Source organism: Drosophila mojavensis, unplaced genomic scaffold, assembly GCF_018153725.1.
Source record: "Drosophila mojavensis isolate 15081-1352.22 unplaced genomic scaffold, ASM1815372v1 contig_36, whole genome shotgun sequence".
NCBI classification, from domain to species: Eukaryota; Metazoa; Arthropoda; class Insecta; order Diptera; family Drosophilidae; genus Drosophila; species Drosophila mojavensis.
Genome location: NW_025318858.1, coordinates 2,894,009 through 2,918,015, shown reverse-complemented (window position 1 = coordinate 2,918,015; position 24,007 = coordinate 2,894,009). Strand labels below are relative to the sequence as shown.

The 24,007-nt window shown below is 41.1% G+C and overlaps 8 protein-coding genes across 11 annotated transcripts; 4 read left to right on the top strand and 4 right to left on the bottom strand.

The window, feature by feature from the left end:
* The first annotated feature begins 81 nt into the window (after positions 1–81).
* On the top strand, positions 82–1,393 carry LOC6575854 (glia maturation factor beta). The gene is made up of 3 exons (XM_002001822.4): positions 82–234; positions 403–496; positions 620–1,393. Exons 1-3 carry the CDS (start codon positions 232–234, stop codon positions 937–939), a joined length of 417 nt encoding a protein of 138 aa, XP_002001858.2. The 5' UTR covers positions 82–231; the 3' UTR covers positions 940–1,393.
* Positions 1,214–3,335, bottom strand: LOC6575853 (zinc finger protein 32). Its single transcript, XM_002001821.4, has 2 exons — positions 2,900–3,335; positions 1,214–2,840 (listed from the first exon to the last, which is right to left on the bottom strand). Exons 1-2 carry the CDS (start codon positions 3,029–3,031, stop codon positions 1,653–1,655), a joined length of 1,320 nt encoding a protein of 439 aa, XP_002001857.1. The 5' UTR covers positions 3,032–3,335; the 3' UTR covers positions 1,214–1,652.
* A 58-nt stretch (positions 3,336–3,393) lies between these two features.
* Positions 3,394–5,927, top strand: LOC6575852 (ubiA prenyltransferase domain-containing protein 1 homolog). The gene is made up of 2 exons (XM_002001820.4): positions 3,394–4,332; positions 4,417–5,927. The coding sequence occupies exons 1-2, from the start codon at positions 3,913–3,915 to the stop codon at positions 5,053–5,055; spliced, it is 1,059 nt and encodes a 352-aa protein (XP_002001856.1). The 5' UTR covers positions 3,394–3,912; the 3' UTR covers positions 5,056–5,927.
* Positions 5,928–6,504: 577 nt separating this feature from the next.
* Positions 6,505–8,917, bottom strand: LOC6575851 (probable cytochrome P450 303a1). 2 transcript variants are annotated; one of them, XM_002001819.4, is made up of 2 exons: positions 8,507–8,917; positions 6,505–8,152 (listed from the first exon to the last, which is right to left on the bottom strand). In XM_002001819.4, the coding sequence occupies exons 1-2, from the start codon at positions 8,589–8,591 to the stop codon at positions 6,738–6,740; spliced, it is 1,500 nt and encodes a 499-aa protein (XP_002001855.1). In that variant the 5' UTR covers positions 8,592–8,917; the 3' UTR covers positions 6,505–6,737. The 2 variants fall into 2 exon arrangements, with proteins under 2 accessions (XP_002001855.1, XP_043864808.1); XM_044008873.1 differs by lacking the exon at positions 8,507–8,917 and adding an exon at positions 8,326–8,480.
* Positions 8,918–9,300: 383 nt separating this feature from the next.
* LOC6575850 lies at positions 9,301–11,211 on the top strand. Its single transcript, XM_002001818.4, has 2 exons — positions 9,301–9,997; positions 10,430–11,211. The coding sequence occupies exons 1-2, from the start codon at positions 9,987–9,989 to the stop codon at positions 11,031–11,033; spliced, it is 615 nt and encodes a 204-aa protein (XP_002001854.1). The 5' UTR covers positions 9,301–9,986; the 3' UTR covers positions 11,034–11,211.
* A 118-nt stretch (positions 11,212–11,329) lies between these two features.
* Positions 11,330–14,379, bottom strand: LOC6575849 (A-kinase anchor protein 10, mitochondrial). The gene is made up of 3 exons (XM_002001817.4): positions 14,218–14,379; positions 13,887–14,099; positions 11,330–13,607 (listed from the first exon to the last, which is right to left on the bottom strand). The coding sequence occupies exons 1-3, from the start codon at positions 14,243–14,245 to the stop codon at positions 12,055–12,057; spliced, it is 1,794 nt and encodes a 597-aa protein (XP_002001853.1). The 5' UTR covers positions 14,246–14,379; the 3' UTR covers positions 11,330–12,054.
* Positions 14,380–14,452: 73 nt separating this feature from the next.
* LOC6575848 (endoplasmic reticulum transmembrane helix translocase) lies at positions 14,453–19,202 on the top strand. The gene is made up of 7 exons (XM_002001816.4): positions 14,453–16,642; positions 16,712–17,618; positions 17,687–17,883; positions 17,948–18,090; positions 18,171–18,303; positions 18,477–18,620; positions 18,683–19,202. Exons 1-7 carry the CDS (start codon positions 14,642–14,644, stop codon positions 18,800–18,802), a joined length of 3,645 nt encoding a protein of 1,214 aa, XP_002001852.1. The 5' UTR covers positions 14,453–14,641; the 3' UTR covers positions 18,803–19,202.
* LOC6575847 (gustatory and pheromone receptor 32a) lies at positions 19,198–24,003 on the bottom strand. 3 transcript variants are annotated; one of them, XM_044008911.1, is made up of 6 exons: positions 23,328–24,003; positions 22,770–22,928; positions 21,747–22,681; positions 19,511–19,573; positions 19,355–19,444; positions 19,198–19,287 (listed from the first exon to the last, which is right to left on the bottom strand). In XM_044008911.1, exons 2-6 carry the CDS (start codon positions 22,846–22,848, stop codon positions 19,198–19,200), a joined length of 1,257 nt encoding a protein of 418 aa, XP_043864846.1. In that variant the 5' UTR covers positions 22,849–22,928; positions 23,328–24,003. The 3 variants fall into 3 exon arrangements, with proteins under 3 accessions (XP_043864846.1, XP_043864847.1, XP_002001851.2); XM_044008912.1 differs by having other exon boundaries at positions 23,406–24,003; XM_002001815.4 differs by lacking the exons at positions 21,747–22,681; positions 22,770–22,928; positions 23,328–24,003 and adding exons at positions 19,841–20,508; positions 20,584–21,025.
* Between the last annotated feature and the right edge of the window lie 4 nt (positions 24,004–24,007).

The following is a 24,007-nucleotide window of genomic DNA, read 5'->3' as shown; positions in this document are numbered from 1 at the left end:
ATTAATCGATAGTACGAGCAACAGCTAGAAATAACATTTGAGTGAATGTTAAGTTATGAGGGTGCCCACAGGTGTATGTACATATATCTAGTGTTCGTGTTGAGTCAAAACAAAGGAGGTGGACACGGCAAAAGATTTTTGTTATTTGTGTTATCTGCCGCTGTTTTCGTTTTTAGCTAAAAGAAAAATAACTTTGAATTAACTCTTAAATACAAGTGCAGATAAATCTAAATGGTGAGAGTTTTTATTTTCTCTCAATGCAACGGATAGCATATGAAAAAGAATGACTAATTGTTTTGCTCTGTGGGCGGGCCAATTTTTCGTGCTTTGTGCGTTCTGTTGAGGCGATAAGATTTGTTATTCTTCAAATGCATTAACTAATTAAAACCGTTGCAATTGCAGGGTGATAACAAAATATGCGACATTAGCAATGAGGTGCTCGAGGAATTGAAAAAGTTTCGCTTTCGTAAAAGCAAAACCAATTCAGCGCTGATATGTAAGCGGAAAATTTATAGAATGTTGCCATGACAACAAAGTATCTAAAGCAAACGGGCCGTTGATTGATATATCTTCTCCCTTTCTCTTTCCTTCCTTCTTTCCTTCTCTATCCGCCTAACAGTAAAAGTTGATAGGGAGAAGCAATCGGTGGTGCTCGATGAGTTCATTGATGATATTTCTGTGGAGGAGCTGCAGGATTTACTGCCTGGCCATCAGCCCCGCTACGTGATTTACACATATAAAATGGTGCACGACGATCAGCGTATTTCGTATCCTATGTGCTTCATCTTCTACACACCGCGAGACAGTCAAATAGAACTGCAAATGATGTATGCCTGCACAAAAAGCGCGCTGCAGCGAGAAGTGGATCTGACTCGAGTGTACGAAATACGTGAGTTGGATGAATTAACCGAGGATTGGCTGAGGGCTAAGCTTAAGTAGATGCAGATCACACTCTGCGCGTCATTCATATATAGAAAGCAATATTTTACAAATAGTTTCTCATATATATTTTAAATGGAGCCGAAGCGAAATACCAACGATAACGATACATACCAAACAGCAAAGCAAAGCAATATAACAAATATGACAATTCCTTTTTTTATATAAACAAAATAATACATTTTAAATTATTTATACAATGCCAACAAAAAGCAAGCAGCAAACAGTATATAGTTTTACATTTAAATGTATTTGTAATGAATTTTTAAAGTGATTTTAGTTGAGAGTTTAAGAAGCAATACAAATGATCTTATAGAAGCTGTGCTTGCCAAATTTTATATATTTATTGTACAAACAACAAAAAACATGACAAAGAATTCCATTTTTATATACATAATTGCATATGTAATGCTTAAAGAAAAGTGTTCAATATATTACAAAATATCAAACTGTACTTAAGTAGAATATGGGTGTATATCTATACCCTGTAATTATTGTGGATCATCAAGGGTATATCAAGTGATGTTAACCGTGCATTTATAGATGATGTGTAAAGAGAGTAAAATATATCAACAGCCAAACGAGTTCAACGAGTTCAAGCCTATCATAAATGTATATTCTTAACCAGAATCAAAATCTGGGATACATGCGAGTCTATGCAATAATTGAAAACTATATTAATTTTTAGTTAAGTCTTGTTTTATTAGGAATTTTTAGTAGTGCAGTCGCTGTGCCGCCGTATGGTGCAACATTGTGTAACGCCCATCGCTGGGTGTGGGTGGAGGCGGTGGTGGTGGTGCCAACATATGCGCCATGGCCGCCATGCCCATTTGGGTGGCTGCATTCGGTGGCGCCAAATGATGCAGTTGTAGTGCATCGTGATGATGCATTGCAGCAGTGGATGGGGGTGCGCCAGCGGGATGATGGTGATGGTAGTGATGTGACATGGGCGGCGGTGCGGGCAAAGGTAAATTCAATAAATTATTATTCACCGCATGCGTGCGGAAATGCAGACTTAAGCTATCAGCCGAATCGTAAGCTTTATCACAATCGGGACACTTGAAATGCGAATGCTCCAAGGTATCCAAGCCCACGGGATCCGTATCGATGGGCTCATCATCATCGTCGTCTACAATATCATGTTCCGTGCTCGATTCGAGCGGATGCAACTTGACCTTGTGAGCGCGCATGTCGCGACGTCTGCTGAAGGACTTGCCGCATACGTCGCAATGATGATTTTTAATGCCCGTGTGGGTGATCATGTGCTTCGACAGATCGCCGGCAGTGTAGAAGGCTTTCTGGCACAGCGAGCAGATTTGATCCCGCACGCCGCTGTGGATCTTCTGATGCGCCTGAAAGTTGCCCAGCGCTGAGAATTGTTTTGAACAGATCTCACACTGAAATGGTTTGTTCCCCGTGTGCGTTCGCTCGTGAACTTTGAGATTGTATTTCTGAGCAAAGCGCTGGGCACAATAGCTGCAGGCATATGGTTTCTCGCCGGTATGTGTGCGAATATGTTGAGTAAGCTGTGCAGCACACTTGAAGCTCTTTTGGCAGGTAGCCACGTAGCAGGTGTGTGGCAGTTTGGCCACTGGCTTAGGTCCACGCTTTTTGTGGCTCTCGGGCGGTTTCCGTTGATATCGTGAGCGTCGTTTGCTGCGCTTCATATCCGCTTGGCCATCCTCCTCATCACTGGAATTCAGTTGCACATTCGCAGGCATTGGTTTAATCTCATTTTCGGTGTTCGTCGCTGCATCGTGGCGAAATGATTCATGTATTCCCAAATATTGACGCAGGCGTAAGTCGCTGTTCTCACACTCCTGCTGAAAATGATAAGCTACTCCTAGCCGGTACAAACAGTTATTACAAATGCCCGCGGGAAGGCCGTCTGTTTTATAAACCTGCAAAGAGTTGTTTTTATTTTTTAATATTTTCAATTAGTTTTTTGCATACAACTTACGCGAATCTTAGAGCACATCATCAACATTTGTGAGGGCATCATCGCAAAGTCTGTGCTATAAATGGATGTTAGTGGGCTTGGCGCCCCTTCCTCCAGACACACTCTACATATTTTATGCACATTAAAATCCATGGTTTTAATGTTTTGATTAATATTTGGATGTAAACAAATGCCAACAGCTGTTGGTTAAGAACTAGGGCTGCGCCGATAGCAGTCGTTGTCCAATAGTCAGGGCTGGGTGTAATGTGAGCAAAATTTAAATCCAACAGAGAGTGCAGTCGTGATACAAGCAAGAATAGATTTAGGTAACAATATTAACTGAATTGAATTTTAAATTTAAATTCTGTTCAATGTAATGCAATCAACTAATGAGCAGTAATAGATTTTGTAGTTTTCTAGCACAAATCACGAGCTGCATACTGTCCAGTTTAAGTGCTGCAAAATCTCTTTCTTTAAACACACTAAATTAGCCAGTGTGACCGAACTCTGCAAGCGCTGACGTGACAGTTGGTTTGTTTGATTAGGCTCTCTCTTCTCTCGCTAGGCAATCTTCTATTATTGCTTGCAAAATAAATAAGAACTAAGTGAAATTTAATTATATATACATATATTTTATAACAATAAAGCGTGTGAGTGTTGCCTGCATGCAAGTTCTACGGTGCGGCGCAGGTGGTGCGGCTAGAGTGTGACGACTCGCAATTTGGATTTGGAGCACGCAGGCTGTTTGGTGAAATTTGTTGTTGTTGTTGGAGCTGCAGCCCCTGCCCCTACACACAGCTAGCAACGCACACATACACATATTTATATATATACAGACACAAACCGACTTACACACATACAAAATGCTGTGTATACGATTTTAGCAGTGAATTGAACAGACGGCAGGAATATATTTAAACTATTGTAAACAAAAGAATAAGTGCCAACAAAATTTATACAATATCGGCGCCGAAAATTATTCACAGCTGGTGAATGCAAAGTTTCCAGTTGGCAGTTGAATAGCAGCACGAGCAATGGCAACAAGTCGAAGCGAAGACGAACAGCAGGATGTCGCAGCCTCTCAGCAGCTGCTCCGGGAGCGTTTATTGAACGGCAGTCACGAGGCTAAGTCAAATGGAAAAGCAGCCTCATCAATTAGCACCAACTATCATAGCTCTGGCACGTTTATGAAATTAAAAACCTATTTGCTCGCCTTGCGTCCTTGGTCACTGTCAGCCAGTTTAGTGCCCACGCTGCTCGGGTCCGCCTTGGCATATCGGTCGCAATGGTCGGATGACTTTTCCATGCTCACATTTTTCTTAACCGCCTTCACTGTCGTCACGGTGCACTGCGCCGGCAATGTGGTCAATACTTACTTTGATTACATCAAAGGTATCGATAAACAAAAGGCTGACGATCGCACTCTGGTCGATCATATACTCACCAAGGATGAGGTAAGCGAAGACATCAATGCTTATACAGTATCGTCTAAAATATTAGTCACTCAATTTTAATTGATTCTGTTTGTTTATTTTTAGGTAGTTTCATTGGGTGCTATTTTGTATTTGGCGGGATGTGGAGGCTTTGTGCTGCTCGCCGTGCTGAGTCCAGCTAAAATGGAACACTTGGCACTTATCTACTTTGGCGGCCTATCGTCGAGTTTCCTCTATACGGGCGGCATTGGTTTCAAATACATTGCACTCGGGGATCTTGTCATCTTAATACTGTTCGGGCCAACATCGGTGCTATTTGCGTTCATGGCGCAAACGGGTCACGTGGACTGGACAACAATGGGCTATGCCATACCGCTAGCTCTCAATACAGAGGCCATATTGCATAGCAATAATACACGAGATGCGGAAAGTGATGGCAAAGCCGGCATTGTGACGCTGGCCATACTCATTGGACGGACTGCCTCCCATGTTCTCTATGCCATGCTGCTCTTCACACCCTATTCGCTTTTCTTCATTTTTGGACTGAAGTACTCTCTGTGGTTCCTGTTACCGTTAATAACGCTCCCACAAGCATTTCAAATCGAGAAACGTTTTCGCAACGAGCAAACGATGGCTGCGGTGCCACGGCAGACGGCAAAACTCAACTTCTTCTTTGGCATACTCTATATAGTCGCCTGCTGCTGTGCCCAGCAGCTCCCAACTTTTGTGTGGCGCAAAAACTGAGACTAGGAGATGAAAGCAACGATATCTATATATATATAAAAAAAAAAGAACTCAAACAGAAATAACTGCTGCAACATTTTTAGGGAATTTCATTAGTTGTTTAATTTGATTTTAGCGAATGTGTGTATGCATATAAATTGTATTTGTATATTGTCTCAAATTTCTATGTTGCACAAATGTTGAATGCTTTTTGCTAGTCTTCTAGTCTCTAATCCTAATCCTAATCCTAATTCTATTTCTAGAACTGAACATATCCCCCCACACGAAATAGCTCAGCAGCCTGTGCTGCAGCTGCGAATCACTTTATTTATTTCACTTCAACTGAATCGTAAATTTATAGTTTATACATATATATACTGTGTACTCTTCTTCTCGCGCGTTGAAATCATGGACCAAGATCATGTGTGCAACAATTAATGAAATCATCTTAGATATATATATATACATGCATACATATATACATAAATGTATAAGATGAAGTTAATGTTACTTTATAGAAATGCTTAAAATATGCAAATAAGTTAACGCTGGCTTTGCTTTTATGTGACAATTGTTAGCGTTTTTTACACACATACGTACATAAAAACATACATATATACACCATATATATATATATATATATATATCTAATTAGATCATGTAAGCCCAGTGTCTAGCAGCAGGCTCAAGAGTGAGAATATATCAACACACAAATTTCAAATTTTAAAATAAAAAAAAAAAAAAATACAAAATAAATATATGTACATATATATAACAAAATGCCGATCGAAAGATTTCGAGCAACAATTGTTTTCCAAGCATAAATCACAAAAACCTAAACAAATAGCTTTAAATAACAATAACAAACAAAACAAAAATTTATGCAATTCGTGTAGAAGAAGAAAAGGCAAATGAAATATTGTTGGAATGCGCATTCTTAATACATATAGAAAATTAAATTCAATGCAATTTGTGGAAATAACATTTGTATAATATTTGCTAAGCTGATAAATTGTTTTTCATACATATATGCCATATATATATTTATATAAATATATATATATGTATTTGTATTTGTATCGTACTTTTAGTGCTTAAATCTAATTTTTATGTATGCACAATGCGAAATGCTTTTGTTGTTTGCTGAAGAACGTGCGAAATATCAAAAGGCCAATTTAAAAATCAAATTAAATTGATCAAAACTGAAATTGATAAAATGATGTGAATCGAATGACGAAAGAAAATAACCTAAATGACAACTTTGTAGACTATATATGTAACAAAAGAAAAATACTAACAAATATGAACAATAATAGTTATATGTGAGAATTAAAACATAAAAACATAATTAGAGAATGTAGCAAAATATTGTGTTCAATAATGAATGATTAAAAACCAAAAGAGGGCGTTGTGGATAATCCATTGATTGATTAGTTAGTTACTCAAGGTAGGTGTGCAGGCGCATGAATATTTACTTCAGCTCAATGCATATATAATATATGTAAGCGTGTGCGTACCAAGAATAATCTAATTAATTCAATATCGATAATGTTGCCCGCAATTCGATAACATTTGATCAAGTGTGGTGTATAAAGCGTATAAAATGGTAGACTATGATATATATCGACCGTTGCTCATTGCAAAACCATAGCCGTTATTGCTATTGTTATTTTAAACAAAAATTGCATTTCCTTAAAAGCTGCTCATGATCTGGCCACCAGCATGGCATCGTATGGCTTTACTGCTGCCGTGGCACCCTCGAGCGGCACCTCTTCGGGCATCTGGCCAGGAATGGCAACCAATTTAAAGTGCTGCAACAGCGTTGTGGTGAACATAAACAAATTCTGTCGACCCAGTAAGTCGCCCATGCAACGATGTCGTCCAAAGCCGAATGGATTAAATGCCTCTGGCAGTTTGACTTGTCCACCAACGAGATATCTTTCCGGATCGAATACTTCCGGTTCAGGAAAATCAAAACTATTGATAAGCATGCCACGGAAACAGGCAATTACCATCGTATCCTTGGGTATCTCATAGCCGGATAGGCGCGTATCGCACAAAGCACGATGAGGAATACCGAAGGTGTGCAGCATAAACATGCGCACCGCCTCCAATGTAATGGCCTCACAGTAAGGCATCTTGCTCCGATCCGACCATTCCGGTATGCGCTCCAACCCCACCACATCCTTAATCTCAGCAAAAGCTCGTTCCTGTATCTCTGGCTGTCTAATCAGATGCATAAAGCAAAAGCCTAAGCTTTTGTTGGTCGTCTCCGAACCGGCTAAAAACATGTCCAAGCATATGGCCAATAAACTCTCATCGCTGAACATGGGATTCTTCTTATCCTTCTCCTGGGCGCGCAAATAGCTGTCCATCAGGTCGCGCGGCTCATCATAATTGCGATATGTCTTTCTATGCAACTCAATCTCCTTGCTCATAAACGAGTATAAAGCCCTGTGACTCTCCACAAACCCATTGTAACCAGAAAAATCAGGCGCAATAAAGCGGAGCAGAGGGAAGTGACTGAAGAGCGCCCCCACCATGTCGATGTTCTTAAACAGCTCAAAGAAAGTTTCCAACAGCTCCGTTATCTCCGCTGAGCCGGGCTCATACCGTCTTCCACTCAGCATGCGCCACAAGGTGTTCAACACATAGACACTAGTCAGATCATGCATCTCGATCCTGGCCTCCTCCCCACCTGCTGCCATGACCTTGGCCTTCAAGTCCTGTAGAAGACAGCTGGCTTCATTGTGCACAATGTCCACCATGCCGCTGCGTGCAAAGCCAAAGTTCTTCAAGTGCCTCAGGATGAAACGTCGCTGCTCCACCCACATATCTCCATCGGTGAGGAGAACACCCAGACGGGAATTAAATGTGCGCAGCCGATAGAAGATGCCATCGGGGCGTCCATCAATGTCCTCATTTGTCATCATCTCACTGATTGCTTCATTGGTATACGCTATCACCACCTTGTCCTTGCCAATCTTCAGTCCATAGTATCCGTAGGGATTCACATAGCGCCTGGCCAGCTCATCGATCACCTTGCAGAACATGCCCAATTGCATGCGCAGGTGAGAGATTTGCAGTGCACTACCCACAATGGGATACCAACGTGGACCTGACAATAGGAAAGGATGATTAGATATATAATACATATTTAACTTTATCCTACAGATATCAGGCTAGATGCTAACCCGTTCAGTCCAGCTCAACTGGCATTTCTTTTTCAAAAAGTTGTTTGTTTAAATGAACATACTGATCGAGAAATCCTGAACTTAAATTCAAACTTACATAACATGTTCGATCAATTGTCTTATATTTTACTCTGGTTTTATTAAAGTTGCAACTTTAGATTTTTGCATAAATGCTTAAAACTTTCAAGAAAACTTAATGTTTTTGGAAATATGAAAAAAAAAAAATTCATTTTATATACTTGCCCGATTTCATAAATTTCAAATTTTCGAAAAATTACCTGGTGGAAATTTATCTGGTTTCCTTGTGCCGCTGATTAGGAAGAGCAGCACAATTGTTGAAAAGAAGATGACAGCGTAAAACATTTTGTTTATTGGCTTGTTGTTGCAACCAAATGATGCAACATGCGATGCTGTTACTGTTTGCTTTCACTTTCGTTGCAACTCTTACGTAATTCACGATTTGCCACCGGCTTAGCCGGTTCTGTTGCATTGGCCGTTAAATGTTAACCGATAACCGATAAATGTTACCCGCTTAAAATTGAAGACAGTGTTGTACTTTTGCGTTTGCCAATTGCGGCTTGGCAAATCAGCCAGACGACTAAAGCGCAGCCTTGGGTGCAACTTTCTTTTATAGTCGCCGAGCAACGAAAAGCTTTCTGCACACAGATTGCAGCTTTTGCTCTTAAGGAGTAGTAATATTTATCTTGCCTCGATTTGTTGGCTTAAAAATGTTTTGGCTTTTATCTCTGTCTGACATAGTTTCCACATTTCCTCATATCTTTGTTATATTGCTAGTAGAAGCAAGAGCTCTTAAATTTGTAAGATTGTGATTTCATTTCGTTTTATTTGGACAATTTAGGATTTTCAGATGGTTCCTTTAGTGATATATATCTATCAACACTTATTTGATTTCTTTACATTATTACAAAGTTTTTTAAATATCTTTTAATATGTATTATTCTTCTTATCAAATATCCAAAATTAGCATGAATTAGAATTGTTCACTAGTTATACCTGTACTTTAATTATTTACAGAGAATCCCACAGTCATGCAGTCCAATCTCATTCTTCTCCTTTCCTCTTCTTTGATATGGATTTCCATTTCCGTAGTTTGACATTGAGCACTCGATTGGGTTCCAATGAATTAAGATGATGGGATTACAAATTTGTGAAATTTTTACTATTGCCGCTGGCATTCGACGAGGACTTGCTATGTGACCCACTGCCATGGTCATAGACATGCATAAAGTTCAAACATTTTTTCCGTTGTTGACCGCAACATTGAAACTGGCTCAAACAAAAGCAACAACAACAAACAATAACAAACGAAGAAATGGTTAAAAACAATGAAATGCCAAGCCAAGTGGGAGGCGGAAAAACTAGTTGCCTGACCACATCCACATCCACGGCAAATGTAAGAAAAGTGTACGAAAATTGCAATTGAAAAGCAAACGAACCAGTTTGTGGCGGGGAGCCCAAACAAAATTGAGGCCTGCATCTTGATTGGACGTGGATCTCTTTGGCGATTATGTCATGACTGCCTGCCTGACTCTCGATGGCGGAAAGTTGTGAGCCTTTGGGCTGGTTTAATTGTGGCCAAAAAAAGATTGTTAGTTCGTTAGCCGAATTGGTCGAGGCGGCTTTAACCATGAAAACGCGCAACAAGGTGCCGCATTGAAGCGCTGACCACGCAATCAAACGGACGCGTTTTTTAAATACCAGCAAACAGCGAAAAGAAAACGGCAAACAGCAACTGCTATGGGAATACGGTAAGTGGATACTCAATCCTTGTCACCTACAACTGGATATTCAAGTGAAAACTTGGGAATGCTTACAAAATAATTTATTATAAAATATCAATTTCAAATTTTAAGTGGATATTATATAAACTAAATCGAGCAGCCTCCTTTAAAAGAAGTGCGCGCACTGCTGTTATCAATTGTTTTATGTGTTTGCTATTCATATCAATATCGATTTTGTTTGCTTAATCGATATGTTCTTTGAAGTGTTGACTCAATAATAGAATCTGATTCCCCCATACAAAAATATCGATAAGACTTAAGAAAACGATTAGCAATGAGTACCAAATTTAAATGTATGCATACATGTGTACGTATACGCAAAAAATTATTAGTTAACTGAAACTTTTTTTTTTTTTATTTGATCATATTTGTACTATTTTCTGTATGTCTTTATTACAGTGTATTTATATTGGCCGCCATGGGCTTAGGTGCTATGTATATGATGCATCTGTTGGCACAGGATTGGAATCGCATTCGACCCATACAGCAGATTTCAAATTTAGCTGGTCAGGTGGGCACGACGTTGAATCTGCAACAGTTGCCAAATTTTATTGGTCAAGCGAGCTCGGCTTTTAGCTTGCAACGTAGCAAGCGAGATACCAAGAGTGGCGCTTTGGGCTGGGTCCATGGGAGACAAGATACAGGAGGTGGCAGCAATGATGCAGTGCATCACAGTGCCACAGCTTCAATAGATTGGAAACGCATACTTGCCCGCGATCCCTTCGAGTGTTTGCAATCGCTCATCTGCCAGCTGATGTCTGGTGCAGAGGCCCACTCCGAGGAGGCGGAGCTGCTGATGAACTTTATGGAATCCTCCTTAGAAATGGCGCCAGCAAAAATTGGACGCGCTTTTAGTCGAGGACTGGCGTTACGTGGACGCAGTGATCGCTGCTACAATGAATATCCATTCTGTTTATACTCCGCCAAGACGATGTTACGCATCCTGCGCTGGTTTAGCCAAACGGGAAATGTGCCCATGGAGGAGCCAGAGGAGGATAATTGAGGCTCTATTCCTCAGATTTAAGAGTTGTGAATACCTCGGAATAGAGGTTATATAATTTATGCTTTAACATACTTATATACATATATTTTGAAAACAGTTAACAATCTCTTGTCATATAGAAAAGTTTATTTTGTAACAATTTATTTTGTTATATAGTTTCGGTATGCAAAAATATGTTATGTATACGCGTTATTTTATATACTATGTAAAAATTAAAATTCTGGAATGAAAGATATAATATTTAATTTGTTTCTCAGTTATCCTGCAAATATTATTTAAATAAAAGACAACTGAAATTTTAGTTAAATATATACTTTTTGTAGGTACCAACTGAAGGAAACTTTCGTTAAGTTCATGAGTGTATTTGTGTCTGTGTGCTTTACATAACAAATGAGTGAGTGAACTAGATAAAGTTCCATTTGTAAAGAGCTTTCAAAAAGCTTTCTTTTCAAATTGCAAATTATATAAATTAGCGTCTGTGTTTAATACAAGATTAAAAGTGTTCATACTTTAGACAAGTGTCGAATGTATAAGAGAGTAAAATCTTAGAGAGCGATCGTTTGAAATTCATAAATCATAAATGAGGGTACGTCTCAATATATATAAATATATAGATTAATAATTTAATTTTCTTCTATTCTAATGTTCATCTATATTCATTGTAAAGTCGGAAATAATTTCAGACTACCCTCATAAGAGCATTTAAGAGAGCTTTTGTGTAAAAAAGAAAAATCTAAATATGTTTACATTAAATTAATTTGTGTTAATTGTGTTTGTTCCATAGTTTTGTTCAGCAGTGTAGACTGAACGAGAGAGAGAGAGAGAGAGAGAGCTGTTCTAAGTTTCGTTTAGGGTTTTGTGGAGTAAAGAAGCGAAAGCTTTCACATTCGATTTGTGCACGAGATTCATATCAAGTATTTGAGCCCAAATCATAAATCATTTTGATTTTGTTTTCTTTGCTTACTAACTAAATAAATATTGAATCAATATTTTGCTTAGCAGCAAATAAATCAATATTGAATCAATTCTTGTTTTGCAGCGTCACGCTAGTCACATCCTTAACAATCATCTCGGCCACCTGCCAGGCGATCTCCTCTTGCACATTATCCTCCGGTAGATTGACCAGCTTGCGCATAGCATTCTTAACGCTCAGCGACCAGGCTGGCGCTTTGTTTTGTGAGGCAACAGCATCCACAGAATCGAAATCTCGCTCGTATCGGCCCAGCGAGTTTACATAGCCAAATTTGAGTGAGTTAACAGGACGTTGCCAAAGCAATTGAGGATTAGTCAACTGCCTGGAATCGATGTTCATATTTGCTGTGCCCGAATTAGAAGATTTCAGTGGTTTGTGGCCCGTATCAAGTCCTGCTAGAAGTGTGTTATGCTGCGACAGATGCTGGCAATCAGACATAGATAAGGTCTTACGATGCCGTTGCTGATTGTTGACATTCTTTGAACGTCTCAGGCTTAGCTTGTGCTGCAAGCCCGATCCATCTTTTACGGCCGTTGCACTCTGCATGCCCGTCTTGGCTTTCAGTTCGTTAACATAATTATCAAATATGTTTGATTTCAGAAAATTGGCAAAGTGCTTTTGTTCCAGATATTTTGCTGTAACGAGTAAGGCTAAATCGAAGGCATGTGCCAGCTGACCAGGTGCACAAATTGCCTGCTCTACTCGTAGTCGCATCTTTTGTGACATCCACAGGCGACAATCTGATTGCAAAGAGAAATAGCGGTCGTATATGATCATAGCATCTGATTTTGCAACACTCTGATCATCGCAGCTCTTGCGAAAGTTGATTGCGGTGATCCAGAACTCAAGACATTCGCGCTCCTGCTGTTGCTCGAGATATTCCGTGAGATAGAATAGAGCTAGCTCGTCGTAGAGCACGTCGTATATATTAAGGGTAGCCTCTCCCTCGATGAGCTCTACACAGTATTTGCAGTAGTAGCTGCTCTGCAGGAAATTTTGCAGATGATCCCGTTCCAGCTGCTGCAGCACATAGTCGCGCGCTTCATCGAAGCAGCTGGCGGGGATTGCCTGCTGCAATTCTTTTTCGCTATCCTTGCTACACAGGTACAGCGAGATGTGTGCCAGGTTGACAATGGGTAATTCCACGGGTAGTGGCGCATTTACAATTAAATACTTTTGATAAATGGCTATGGCATCGTTGATACTCGCTGCACTTATGGGCTGCAGCTCTGCACTCGATTTGGGTTTATTGTTCATTTGCTTGTTTGTTTCTGCGTAGATTCGACTCTTCTCGTCATCGGTGAGCGGCTTGCGCATGGACAAATCGCAAAGGGTTTTTATTTCAGGTACATTGTGCTGCTCAGCTTCCAGTGTGAAGCTATCTACTGCTGGTTCGATTTCATCAGCAGTTGCATTCTCCTCTTCCAGGTTAGGCATTTGTGTTAGGGCCGCCCGCTTAAAGTTCTCAATGTCCAAATAGAATTTGATTAGTGGCAGCTCATTTTGAGACTCCAAATATTGTATAAAGTAGCTAAGACAATCCGGCTCATCGATAATTGCCTTTAGAGACATGGAGAGGCGCGAGCTGTATTCGAATATAGCTGCACAGTGATAAAAAAGAGAATGATCCATAAAATTTCAATGAAAAAGAGTAATCAATTAAAGAGCGCAAATTATGACACGCCGGAAACGTAAACAAAGCAGCAACAACAAATACACATATTCATACACACACATAGCACAAATTATTCCCCATCTATTTACTCTCTGCTCCTTGTTCTTCTCATTCGCACACACCACGCATACATATGTTAACGTATTTACATACACACGCAGATACATCACACACACACACGGACTGTTGTCGTTTGCCTCATTACCTTCATCAGCAACTGCGCCCACATTCAAACTTTTGTTGCTTAAGCTAATTGCATCCGAAGTTGGGTTTGCCTCCGTCTCCTCCTCCTCCATGAACACCTCATCGCAGAAACTTGTTGTGGAGCGCAGCGAATTACGCTTTTGCGCCGCTGCCACTGCTGCACAATCGACCACATCATCATCATCAGTTGCATCGTGAGAGCTGCGTCGGCGACCTGTTGGAAAAAGAAAACAAATTACAAATTAAAATAGAAATTCGACCCATCAGCAAAAACATAAACACAAACACTCCAGGTATTTTCTTAGCATTAGCTGCATGCTCGTATCACTTACTCGTCTGCCTTTTAATGTACTTGAGCATTTTTACATTTTACACTGTTCTTTTAATCAAAATTTAAAGTTTAATAAATCGTCAATTAATTTTACAATAATAATAGAAACGCAGAAGTTTGTAAATTGTCTGCACAGAGTTGTTAGCTAGGGATGATGTATAAAGTTTTTATATCGATATATCGATATAGATTGTAATGTTGACAGTGTGTACAAACAAGTAAATATTACACATAGTTTTTTTTCTGAATTGCACACACTGCGACGCAAGCAGCTGTGCGGGCAACGTTGCGTTTTTTACACACTTTACTTTTCTTTTTTTTACGCACATCGAAGTGAATTAAATAGTTCAAGTGGGTGAAAACACGTCGCTCACACAAGCTGCGAACTAGGGAAGGAATCAAAGTGCAGCAAGCAAACGTCACTGATGAGCGCTGTAGCGGCCACAACGGGCGGCGCTGCCGGCGACAACAATAACAAAAAAACCAATAGAAATAACTTAAAACAACTGCCAACAGCCGCACTGGACGATCTAGTACAATATGTGACATTACATGTGCGCAAACCGACGCTCATGAGTGGTGTCGTTTTGCCATTTGTACCGCTGTATTTGACTGCCTTTTATCTATGGATCTACGTGTACAAAGGGCATGGAGATGACGTGCACAATTCAAAGAACGAGAGTGGGAGTGAAGATGCAGCCTGGAACGATATTGGTTTCATTGCGGTGGTGGCCATTGCCTTTCTGCATATACTAACGATGCTCTTTTGCTATTGGAGCGTACACGTGTTAGCCTTTCTCACCTGCCGTCGCGTCAAGAAGCCGGCAGCTGGTGTTCTAGCGAAAGTGGTGCCCACAGCGAACAATGGCAACTCGAAAATTGTGCCTATACGACACTTAAAGCTGGAAAATGGAGACCTGCAATACTATTTGGTATTTCAGAAGACAAAATACGTTTGGGATGAGGATAAGGCGATCTTTCGTGCAGTGCAATTCCCAGTAAATAAGCTGTTGAGCAGCTATGCGAGCTCCCGAGGATTGGAGACGGAGCAGGCTATCAAAACAGCAATGCAGACCTACGGCAACAATGAAATGGACATGGTTGTACCGGAATTCCATGAACTATTTATTGAACGGGCTACCGCACCGTTTTTCGTTTTCCAGGTGTTCTCTGTGGGTCTGTGGTGCATGGATGACTTTTGGTACTATTCACTCTTCACGCTCTTCATGCTGATTGCCTTCGAGTGCACGATTGTTAAGCAACAGTTGCGCAACATGTCCGAAATACGTAAAATGGGCAATAAGCCATATCTGATATACGCGCTGAGACAGAACAAATGGCGGCAAATCGGCAGCGATGAGCTTCTGCCAGGAGATTTAGTATCCATAACACGCTCACAGAATGACAATATTGTGCCTTGCGATGTGGTTGTCTTGCGTGGCAGTTGCATTGTGGATGAGAGCATGCTGACTGGAGAGTCGGTGCCACAGATGAAGGAATCGCTCGAATCGCTGCAGGAACTAAATACTGAACTTGATGCTGAGGGAGAGGGTAAGCTCACAGTGCTGTTTGGCGGCACCAAGGTGGTGCAGCATACAGCACCCAGCAAGGAATCGATGCGCGCACCCGATGGCGGCTGCATTGGCTATGTTATACGCACTGGCTTCAACACTTCTCAGGGCAAACTGTTGCGCACCATTCTCTTTGGTGCGAATCGTGCGACGGAGAATAATGCAGAAACATTTGCGTTTATCGCCTTCCTAATGGTATTCGCTGTGGCAGCTGCTTCCTATGTTTGGGTCAAGGGCAGCGAGGATCCAGAGCGTAATCGTTACAAACTATTTTTGGAATGCGCCTTAATATTGACGTCGATTATTCCGCCCGATTTGCCAATCGAGTTAACGCTCGCTGTGAACACGTCGCTCATTCAGTTAACAAAATTATTCGTCTTCTGCACGGAACCTTTTCGCATTCCCTTTGCTGGAAAAGTTCAGATTTGTTGCTTCGATAAGACAGGCACTTTGACTACGGATAACCTAATGGTAGAGGGCATCGCTGGATTGGCGTCCAACGGGAAATGTGTGCCCATTGATGAGGCTGAGGATAGTACGGTGCAGGTGCTCGCCTGTTGTCATTCGCTAGCATTGCTTGACGATGGCTTGGTGGGTGATCCGCTAGAGAAAGCCGCATTGGCTGCCGTGGACTGGAATCTAACCAAGTCGGACAGCGTCATTCCGAAGCGCGGAAAGTTGAAGCCATTGCGCATAGTTCAACGTTATTATTTCTCTTCCGCCTTGAAGCGTATGTCCGTGCTGGCCGGCTACTTGATACCCTTCTCAAATGAGATCAACTACATTGGAGCGGTCAAAGGTGCTCCAGAGGTTATTATGGGCATGCTGAAGGAAGTTCCCGCAGACTATGAAAAGGTACGTCTATAAAGTAAAAGAGTATTTGAGTATACCTATATTCCTATATATTGCTTATATTATTTCTAGATCTATTTGGAATACGCTCGTCGGGGTGCACGTGTCATGGCTTTGGGCATCAAAGAATTCGGCAGCTTGGGAGGACAGCGCGTACGTGAGCTAAAACGTGAGGATGTGGAATGCGATCTAACTTTTGCTGGGTTTGTGATCATCTCCTGCCCAATGAAACCGGACTCGAAGGCGGTTATCAAGGAGCTTGTTCAGTCCTCTCACAAGGTGTTGATGATAACAGGTGACAGTCCGTTGACTGCTTGCCATGTGGCTCGCGAGCTGCGGTTTACAAACAAGAAGCTGCTCATTCTGACACCTCCTCAAAATGAATCGTCTCACACTTGGAGCTGGGTATCTATCGACGGGGATCGCACCTATCCATTGGATGAAGTCAAGGGCGATAAGAACATTTCAATGCTATTGGCCGCCAATGATTTGTGCATTACGGGCGAGGGGTTACTGTATTTGCAGCAGGCTCATCATTCGTATATGCTCAAAGTGCTGCCCCAAGTTACGGTCTGTGCGCGCTTTGCACCCAAGCAGAAGGAGTATATCATTACGACACTGAAGCAACTGGGCTACTATACTTTAATGTGTGGCGATGGCACCAACGATGTGGGCGCTCTGAAGCATGCCCATGTTGGTGTCTCCTTGCTGACCAGTGCTCCAGTCAAACGTAAACGCACGGATGAGGAACTGCGTCAGATTAATGCTGCTGCAACAGCTGCCGCTGCAGCTGCTGTGGCTGCCAATCAACAGTTGTCGCCACGAGAACGAGCTTTGAGAAGGCGACAGGAGCACATCGACCGGACGCAAGCGCGTCTACAGAGTGCTCTGCGGGACATGGATGAACAGACTATGGTTAAGCTCGGCGATGCATCCATAGCAGCGCCATTCACTAGTAAACTATCTTCGATTATGTGTGGTACGTGTACTAATTAGTCATACAGTATATATTTAAAACTGTCTAAAATTTGCTTTTCTACCCCTTAGTGAATCATATCATCAAGCAGGGTCGCTGCACGCTGGTCACCACTTTGCAAATGTTCAAGATCTTGGCCTTGAATGCTCTTATTCAAGCCTATTGCCAATCGGTACTCTATATCGATGGTGTTAAGTTCAGCGACACACAAGCCACCATGCAGGGCATATTCATAGCGGCTTGCTTTCTTTTTATAACACGCTCCAAGGTGAGCTGCGCTCGGTAATCCCTATTCAGCTAATCATACTAACTTTGTCATTTGTCATTTCCAGCCATTGAAAACCCTCTCGAAGGTAGCACCACTGCCCAACATATTCAATTTGTACACCATATCGACTATACTAACACAGTTCGCTGTGCACTTTGGCACACTCTATTATCTGACCAGTGAAGCAACGGCGCTGGCGCCTCCACGGTAAATGAGGGGAATCCCCATTTTAAACATTGCTAAAGCACAAGCTAATAATCTCTGTACATATTTATTTCCCTTTACAGAGTGGGCAAAGTGAAGCTATATATTGACATGGATAATGAGGAGAAAACGAAATATGATCCAAATATAGTCAGTAGCACGGTTTATATCATTTGTGTCTCGCTACAGGTGGCAACAATTGCAGTGAACTATAAGGTGAGTCGATAATCTACATCTGTTGATACTTTCGTTTAACGATGGATAAATTTACTCATTACTAATAATTGTACCGATAATGGGCTGCCGAAATAATGCATTCAATAACATTGATAACGATTGAACGAATATCGATTATCGCATTTGGTACTAATACAATTTTTGAATTTCAGGGACATCCGTTTATGGAGAGTCTGCGTGCGAATCGAATGCTAATGTGCGCCATTGGCGCCTCCGCTGCCTTGGTGCTGTTCCTCACCACAGGCGTTGTGCCCGGCTTGACACAATTCTTTGAAATCGTCGACTTTCCAGCCAATGTATGTTAACAATTTCAATATGGAAATTTTTTGCTTTAACATTTACGATTGCTTAATTGCAGTTCCGTCAAACGTTGCTTATGGCACTCATTGTGGATATTGTTGGCGCCTTTGCATTGGATCGCATCTGTTCATTCCTGTTTGGGGAAACTCGTCGAAAGTCCAAAGTCCTGAACTGTTAGTTGAATAGCAAAATATTAAGTCACTTGCTCACACTTAACTTGAGCCAAGACATACCAGGCAGCAGGAAAAGTATATTTTGAGTCAACATTTCCCCCAAATTTGATTATCCTAAATTTGTATGTAAGTACTTTAGATCTTTGCTAGTGCTGCATAAGTGTATTAAAAACTTTAAGTGGGGTTCTCTAGCGTCGGTTTCTTAATTACTTTCAACAAAAAAAAAAAAAAAAAATCTTTTAATAATGCATTTCTGTTCATGTATTTGTGTGCTTGATTTGTCGAACTAATAAGTATATACATATATAAGTCAATATATGCAGTTAGTTCAATTGACGTAAGATTTTGTAATAATAATAAATACATAGCTAATAAAATTAAACAGTCTAGAAATTGAAATTTAAACTACTTCTTGTTCCTCCAACTTCGAGTCTTCCAACTGTTTGAATTGAATCAAAATAACCAAATATGTTGTGACCGCTGAAAATATCTGAATAAAAGTGCGAGAAATGTTATTTTGGTTCAAATTACCGATAAGAAATTAGTGAATAGCTAACCTTGAAGAGTGTGGAGTTGTCTATTGCAAAGAAACCATATGCCGTAAATTGTACCTCTTGTTTAATGCTCTTGGTTAGAAATTTGTCAATCTGTTTCGATACGTAGTTAGACTGTTAAGTATGGATATAGGAGTGAGAGGTAGTGTGGGTACTTACGATATTTTGAAACTCCTTGCTCTTGCCATAGACGCGCGCTAGTATCTGGGAGGTAGTATTAGCCTGCAATAAATAAGGATAGCCATGATTTGATCAGCTATTCCATTCAAAATTGTGCATGAACGGCTCAATAAGGTTGAGCTTGTGAACAATTGAACCAAATTGATCAGCACTAATTGATAAGCTCAATAAAAATTATGAACTAAAAAATATCGCGCTCACTGGATTACTGCATAAACGGAGTAGATTATTTTCAAGCACTAACATCACAATTGGAGCTACTTTGCAGGAAGTATGGAGTAAACCTGGCTGGGAGAAGAGTAAACACACCTCGTGGGTCGTTGCACCGCAGCTGCGCGACAGGAGAGTTAGGAGCGAGGTGTGCAGGCATAGCCAGGCCAAGCACCATTGCATGATGTGTGTGGAGATGATGCCTTTGTTGCTGGTGATCTGCACGAAGAGATTGTACCAATTGGTGGTCACCGTGTAGAAGGAGTAGCCGAGAAAGCAAACGATAATCAAACTGCAGCACTCGTTGATGCTCTTGTAGATGCGCAATAGGCGATTGTGGGTGCGGTAAATGTAGAGCGAATCCTCGGGAAACTTATCCATATGCAGCTGCAGCTGGCGAGGATTCTTGCCCAGCAGCTGATTGTAGGCGTATCCATTTAACAGTTGATTCACAAACTGAAATCGAATGCAAACAATGCGCAGCAGAGCCGAGGCAAAGACTATGTAGGTGGCTGTCAGTCCATTCTGTATGGCGTAGAAGCCAATCAGGATGTACGTGGTGGGCGACACAACACCACTCAGGGCTTTAATACGTAGAAAGATGATGTACGCCTGACAGGCAGCGATCAGGACCAAAAACTTGATAGAGAAATTGCAATGGTTGCTTAAGGCGATACCAAATTGTCGCAGCACCTCCTGGTCCAGCTTGAGGATCTCGTTCATGACTTGTATTATGGACTTTGTGTTGCGTGCACACACGAAAACGGCTAAGGACGAATGTAGAAGAAGAAGAGTGTGTTTAGAGAGGACCACTTCTGTGCTCTACTCAGCTCTCAACTCACTTAGGGTATAGGTAAATATGCAGAGCAACAGTTCGATCCATTGGTTCACATTATCCGTCTCCCTCAGCGAAATGAACAGCTTGGCCGAATTGGGCGTCATTAAGCTGTAGATGTTGAAGATGGTCAAGGCGTGCACCACACCGCGCACAAAGAACGAATAGAACTCATTCGGCTTGGTGGGCGGGCCCAGTTCAAAACTGGACACCTGCTCATAGATGGGCAGCAGACCAGTCGCCTTCAATACGGATAATATGGTCTGAAGATCCGCGAAAACGGGATTCGTTGGCAGAGTAGTAGTACCCCGCGTTGGTCTCACGAATGCCTGATTCACCGGTCTGATCCGGCGCGGATTCAACTGTGGATGCATTAGCTCCTTGTGCGATGCCATTTCAATTACCCAACTGTTGGGACACATTGCCAACGGCCAACTGTCAATAAAATGTGTAATATGGCTAACTAGCTGCGCAATGGCCAAGTGGAACAGCGATTGAAACGCACTCTGCCGTATCTTGATTCGAATTTCAAAGGCTTATCAAACGGGTAACTCAGGCAACGGACAAACAGGAGTCCATTAAGGTAATTATTTTGCATGTCAACGCCAATTGGGATAGGAAATTCAATATATGTACAGCAATATGCATTATGTATACATATGAATGACAGTGAATGAATTCTTAATTCATTATGAGTGCACTCGTGAAATTTTGGAATCCAATCGAAGCGAATGTGGTGTTCGTTTTAATATTTGTGAATACACTCTTAAATCTTTTGTAAAATCACTTATTAGTTATGAGTAAACTCATGGAAAATTTTATATATATATTTATAAATAATTTTGAATGGCTTGTTTGAAGAGAAAAAAATATATAACTGTATGAATGCACTCATTAATATATGTAAATAAAATCCTGAATAGAATACATTCACGAATATACTCATGAGTAAATAAAAAGTATTCATACCAATGTAAAATATGAACTAAGCAAAAATATAAAGACTCTGAACATGAATATTTATATCTGGTACATATTCGAACTAACCAATCGTATTTATTTTAAGCGAACTCTAAATCTATTCTAAATCGAAGTCTATATCTAAGTACAATCTATATACATGTGTATATTCAAGTACTCTAAATTAAACATTCATGACTATATACTCACCTCGGAGGCCAGGCAATCGAAGGAACTGCAAATGACTGCCATTATGGCTGTTTCTGCGATGACCCAGGCGCAGGACAAGCCTATTGTGTCGTGCTCCTTGCGCAGCTGGTCGGGCGTTGTCAACGTAGAGAAGGCCAAATAGCTCTGATTGGTTACCGTGTAGAAGGAGAAGCCGAAGAAGAAGAGCAATGCAACGCCCGTTACCGAATTCATGTTCTCCGTAATGTAACGGAATTTGCAGAGAATCTCGATAAGATTTGATAATTCACACCAATCATCCTTCAGATATTGCTCTCGATCCTTCTGTGTGAACTGTTCGAGTCGTGCGTTCAGGAACTCAATTCTCAATGCCAGACACATGAGTACGGTGCGCAGATAGATGGCAAACACGCAGGAGTAAAGCATCTGCAGGCCATAGATGCACATTAGGATGCACTGCCTCTTTACGTCGATGTTGCTCAGAAAATGTATGTAGTAGAAGGCGACGACCACAACGCTCGCCGAGACGAAGATCAACAGGCTGCCCAGATATCGACAGCTATAGCTGCTCGTATAGCCATGTGCCTCGAGATACCCATCCAGCAGGGATAGATCACGTAAGGTGCGAAAATGTTTAGAGGTATTCAAAACACTGGATACCACAATTATCGTATAGCTAACTATGCAGAATAGCGTCTCAATGGTTCTATTGATGTCTTCCGTCTCACCCTGTGAATGGACCATTAGCTTGTAATTCTCTGATGCGAACAGTACATCATGGCAGAAAAAGACCGAGCTGACCAGCAGGATCAGGGCCATAACGCGTCCATAAATTTTGCCCGCCGAATTAATGCTGAAATTGTCCGACTGATTGCCATTGAAGAAGGGCAACAGGGCACACAGTTGCGTGGGTCTGGCCACGCCTTCCAAATCCTTCAGGATCTTCATGGCTAAAGCTTAAAAATTCAACTGTGAATTGAAATGGAGTCGAGCTGCTGTATATGCCCGGAGGCATATTTGGTGCTTGAGCTCAGCTCGCATTACCATCTAATGGTTCCATTACAGCAAATCGTCCCTCATTATATACAAATAACTTCTCCATAAACGCAAACGTGGCTATCATTTTACGATATGGTATGTATCATAGAAATCGATATTTATCGATTGAGCTCTCTTCATATTCCGGCATTCTATAAATTGAATCTATGTACATATATCAAAATGTAAGAAATGGGAAAAAAATTTTTAAAATGCTTGAACGTTTTTCTTTTTTTTTGTAAAATAATATGTATACGAATTATTAAAAAAAAATTTAGTTTTAATTTTAGAACATTTTCATTCAGATTTAAATTTGATTTTTTATTTCTATATAGGAAATCATTCGAAAATCATTTTAATAAATATGAATTAGTCTGAAAAGCTACCAAAATTTATCTAAGTTAAGCACCAATATTTTTGATCCAAGCTAAATTAAGTAAACATAAAACAGCTCTATAATCTGATAGTCTTAGATGAAGCTTAAGGACAATTGAAATTAATTAGACTCAGCTCCCCTCAGTCGAATTAATTTAAAACTCATAAATTCTCGTTATCCACTTTCACCTTTTGCTACGCTGCTCTTAACTACGTGTAAATCCTTGTGAGCATTTAATATCTCTATACATAACTGCAATAACTTACCCTCGAATATGGCATGTAATTGCTGCGCGTATTATCACCCGCACACAATCATAAAACACGTATTATTTGTCACACCTTGCACTCCCCCAAAATGAGGGCGAGCAGAAGAGATGCGATGTAGATACAAACGCCTCGTGCCTGCCAGTGCCAAGTGACGGTTCGGCACATTTTTTCCACCCCTAATGAGAGCCATTGCAATGCTCAATCAATGCGGCGCGCCGGCAAAATGTTTTTTTCCCCCCATTTTTTTGCCGTCTTCCTTTTCTGCTCTTTCATACGAAAAGGGGATTAACTGTGAAACTGGCACGCTGTTGCTTTGCTGTCGCTCTGTTGTGCCGCTGCTCTGCCTCTGTCTCTGCTGCTGCTGTTTGTTGTTGTTGCTGTCTCTACGTTTGCCGTTTACGTTGCCGCTCTGTCGCCGCGCTGCTTCTGCCGCTGCCTCTGCCTCTGCTTGTGACGTCACGACAAGGCCGTGGTCAACGGCCAAAGGCAACAGATACAGAAACACTGTGCAAGGGGCGCAGCTCTTATCAACACATCATCAGCAAATCAACGCACAATATAATCAACAAAACAAAATTAATCGAAAAATAATTAATAAC

What these genes read in the sequence shown, in the direction of transcription:
- LOC6575854 (XM_002001822.4), top strand. An exon ending in AACCAATTCAGCGCTGATAT is followed by an intron (nt 497 to 619) that starts GTAAGCGGAAAA and finishes TCCGCCTAACAG; the next exon opens with TAAAAGTTGATAGGGAGAAG.
- LOC6575853 (XM_002001821.4), bottom strand. Translation starts at nt 3,031, where the DNA reads ATGGATTTTAATGTGCATAAAATATGTAGAGTGTGTCTGGAGGAAGGG. An exon ending in TGATGTGCTCTAAGATTCGC is followed by an intron (nt 2,841 to 2,899) that starts GTAAGTTGTATG and finishes AACTCTTTGCAG; the next exon opens with GTTTATAAAACAGACGGCCT.
- LOC6575852 (XM_002001820.4), top strand. Translation starts at nt 3,913, where the DNA reads ATGGCAACAAGTCGAAGCGAAGACGAACAGCAGGATGTCGCAGCCTCT. An exon ending in ATATACTCACCAAGGATGAG is followed by an intron (nt 4,333 to 4,416) that starts GTAAGCGAAGAC and finishes GTTTATTTTTAG; the next exon opens with GTAGTTTCATTGGGTGCTAT.
- LOC6575851 (XM_002001819.4), bottom strand. Translation starts at nt 8,591, where the DNA reads ATGTTTTACGCTGTCATCTTCTTTTCAACAATTGTGCTGCTCTTCCTA. An exon ending in ACCAGATAAATTTCCACCAG is followed by an intron (nt 8,153 to 8,506) that starts GTAATTTTTCGA and finishes TCCTATTGTCAG; the next exon opens with GTCCACGTTGGTATCCCATT.
- LOC6575849 (XM_002001817.4), bottom strand. Translation starts at nt 14,245, where the DNA reads ATGCTCAAGTACATTAAAAGGCAGACGA. An exon ending in GTACATTAAAAGGCAGACGA is followed by an intron (nt 14,100 to 14,217) that starts GTAAGTGATACG and finishes TTTTTCCAACAG; the next exon opens with GTCGCCGACGCAGCTCTCAC. An exon ending in GGGCGCAGTTGCTGATGAAG is followed by an intron (nt 13,608 to 13,886) that starts GTAATGAGGCAA and finishes ATCACTGTGCAG; the next exon opens with CTATATTCGAATACAGCTCG.
- LOC6575848 (XM_002001816.4), top strand. Translation starts at nt 14,642, where the DNA reads ATGAGCGCTGTAGCGGCCACAACGGGCGGCGCTGCCGGCGACAACAAT. An exon ending in TTCCCGCAGACTATGAAAAG is followed by an intron (nt 16,643 to 16,711) that starts GTACGTCTATAA and finishes TATTATTTCTAG; the next exon opens with ATCTATTTGGAATACGCTCG. An exon ending in TTTTTATAACACGCTCCAAG is followed by an intron (nt 17,884 to 17,947) that starts GTGAGCTGCGCT and finishes TGTCATTTCCAG; the next exon opens with CCATTGAAAACCCTCTCGAA.
- LOC6575847 (XM_002001815.4), bottom strand. Translation starts at nt 20,998, where the DNA reads ATGTGTCCCAACAGTTGGGTAATTGAAATGGCATCGCACAAGGAGCTA. An exon ending in GCGGTGCAACGACCCACGAG is followed by an intron (nt 19,574 to 19,840) that starts GTGTGTTTACTC and finishes TATTTATTGCAG; the next exon opens with GCTAATACTACCTCCCAGAT. An exon ending in ACAACTCCACACTCTTCAAG is followed by an intron (nt 19,288 to 19,354) that starts GTTAGCTATTCA and finishes ACTTTTATTCAG; the next exon opens with ATATTTTCAGCGGTCACAAC.